The sequence below is a fragment of the Atta cephalotes genome (genome assembly GCF_000143395.1).
Source record: "Atta cephalotes unplaced genomic scaffold scaffold02076, whole genome shotgun sequence".
NCBI lineage: Eukaryota > Metazoa > Arthropoda > Insecta > Hymenoptera > Formicidae > Atta > Atta cephalotes.
Window position 1 is genome coordinate 456 of NW_012132140.1, and position 1,965 is coordinate 2,420.

The following is a 1,965-nucleotide window of genomic DNA, read 5'->3' on the forward strand; positions in this document are numbered from 1 at the left end:
CACTAGAGACGTTGCATGTACCCGGTTTCGTCACGTCCCTGAGTTTTCGTCGTTTTCGTGTCAGTTAATTGCATGCGCCTTGCTGAAACAACTATTTATAAAGTTATGTTTGTGTATGTATATACGTAGACGTCTTGCGGCGACACAGCTGATTCATCTGATTGTTTACCGGAATAGAAAAATGAACGACCGTTTGCAATAACGGATATACTTTGCTCGTAGAGAAAAGTCACGTTAGTGGAATTCCGTTCAAACATGGGATGCTGCTACAGCTTTTGTAAAGAGGACAGCGGGCCACAGGTAAAATAACTGCACTTTCAACATTTTCTTCCTTATCACCGATGCATGACAATTGTCGCAGTTAATACGCCTACTTGACGATAGTGATAACGCCTGATTGACATACCACATATATCTGTGTTATAATAATAAAGAAGTTATAATAATAGAAAATAATATAAGTATAAATATAAATTTTATTTTAAATATCTATTACAATGCTTATTTGCAGGGCGGAGAAGCAAATGAAAGAACACATTTGCTGGTAGATCCTGTCAGTAATAATACAAATGTACCGAGAGTTCATAGGTAGTTTCAAGCACACAGATATTTTTGTGTTTGACATAATATTTCGAGCTCTCTTAAGTAACATGAGATTATATCTTTTGTATTCTTCTTTCCAGTGACGATTATGTTAACCAATATGCAAGTTCCGTGCCTAAGAAGACAGATGAACAGAGTGCATTGAATAGAATTTTACATGAAACTGCGGCGTGAGTAAATTTTTTCTTGTACTTCTTTGATTTCTTTTATATGATTTATATTACATTAATTTGCTTTGAAGATATAATTTTTTTCTATAAGAATTTTGTTTTTAATCTTTTAACACTGTTTTATATCATTTCGTCATGAATTTACTACACTGAATATTATAAAAAATATCACATAAAAGTAAATATATAATATTCAGAAGGAAAGAAGTTGCAGTTAATGAAAAAAAATAGCTTTAACTCCATTATAAATAATTCATGGAATAATACAATTTTATTAATTTTCCCAGTATAAAATATTATAAAATAAATTATTCTAAAAATTGTAAGTTGATGTTATGATTATTTTTTTACAGCAATGTTATTGACGTGGGCGCATTAGACACTCATAATCTAGAACAACATGAATATATGGACAGATCTCGTGCGTATTCAAAGAGAATAGAATCGGGTCGAATTAAATTTCCTGAGGGTGCATCTTGCTTACTTAAAGATATACCTGCTCCAGAACGAACATTAGCTGCCGATCCACTTGCTACTGAAGACCAAGAATTGGTAAATACTTTACTTCATCTTTCTTGTATTTTCTTCGTTATGAGCACTAAGTTTGTCAATAATGAAAATAATACATATATTAAACGTAGATTACAGAAATGCTCAACAAGGCTGTGACAGCATTAGGCGATGTAAAAGTCGAACACAAGGAGGATTTGGTGGTTCCATTTCTATCGTGATCGTTGAATATCCGTCAAATTAATTTATAATTTCATCTCATTTGACTGGAATTTTAACATCATAAAAAAGAATACGTCAAAAATATATCGACCTAAGTCCGAGTTATAATTCTAGCTTACGCTAAAACAAAAGATTGTAATGTATTATACAGAATGTTGAATTATTACTGCTGTTTATGCTTGCTATGTACTAATAGTTTCACGATTGTTAAATAGATATACAGTTCTCTCTTATTTTTTATTTTAAAGTTTAGTGTTATTAAGATGTGCGCCATAATCTTTTATCTATGTGAAATTTTTATGTAAAAAATTAATTTGTTGTAATATTTATCGATAAGTACACACGCCTGCGCGCATGCGCGCGCGCGCGCGCACACACACACATACGCGCGCACACACACACACACACACACACACACACACACACACACACACACACACACACACACACACACACGCAC

The 1,965-nt window shown here is 32.9% G+C and overlaps 1 protein-coding gene across 1 annotated transcript; it reads left to right on the top strand.

Moving 5' to 3' along the window:
* Positions 1-255: 255 nt before the first annotated feature.
* Positions 256-1,504, top strand: LOC105625506 (ragulator complex protein LAMTOR1). Its single transcript, XM_012206830.1, has 5 exons — positions 256-300; positions 512-588; positions 684-773; positions 1,127-1,325; positions 1,415-1,504. Exons 1-5 carry the CDS (start codon positions 256-258, stop codon positions 1,502-1,504), a joined length of 501 nt encoding a protein of 166 aa, XP_012062220.1.
* Positions 1,505-1,965: the final 461 nt, after the last annotated feature.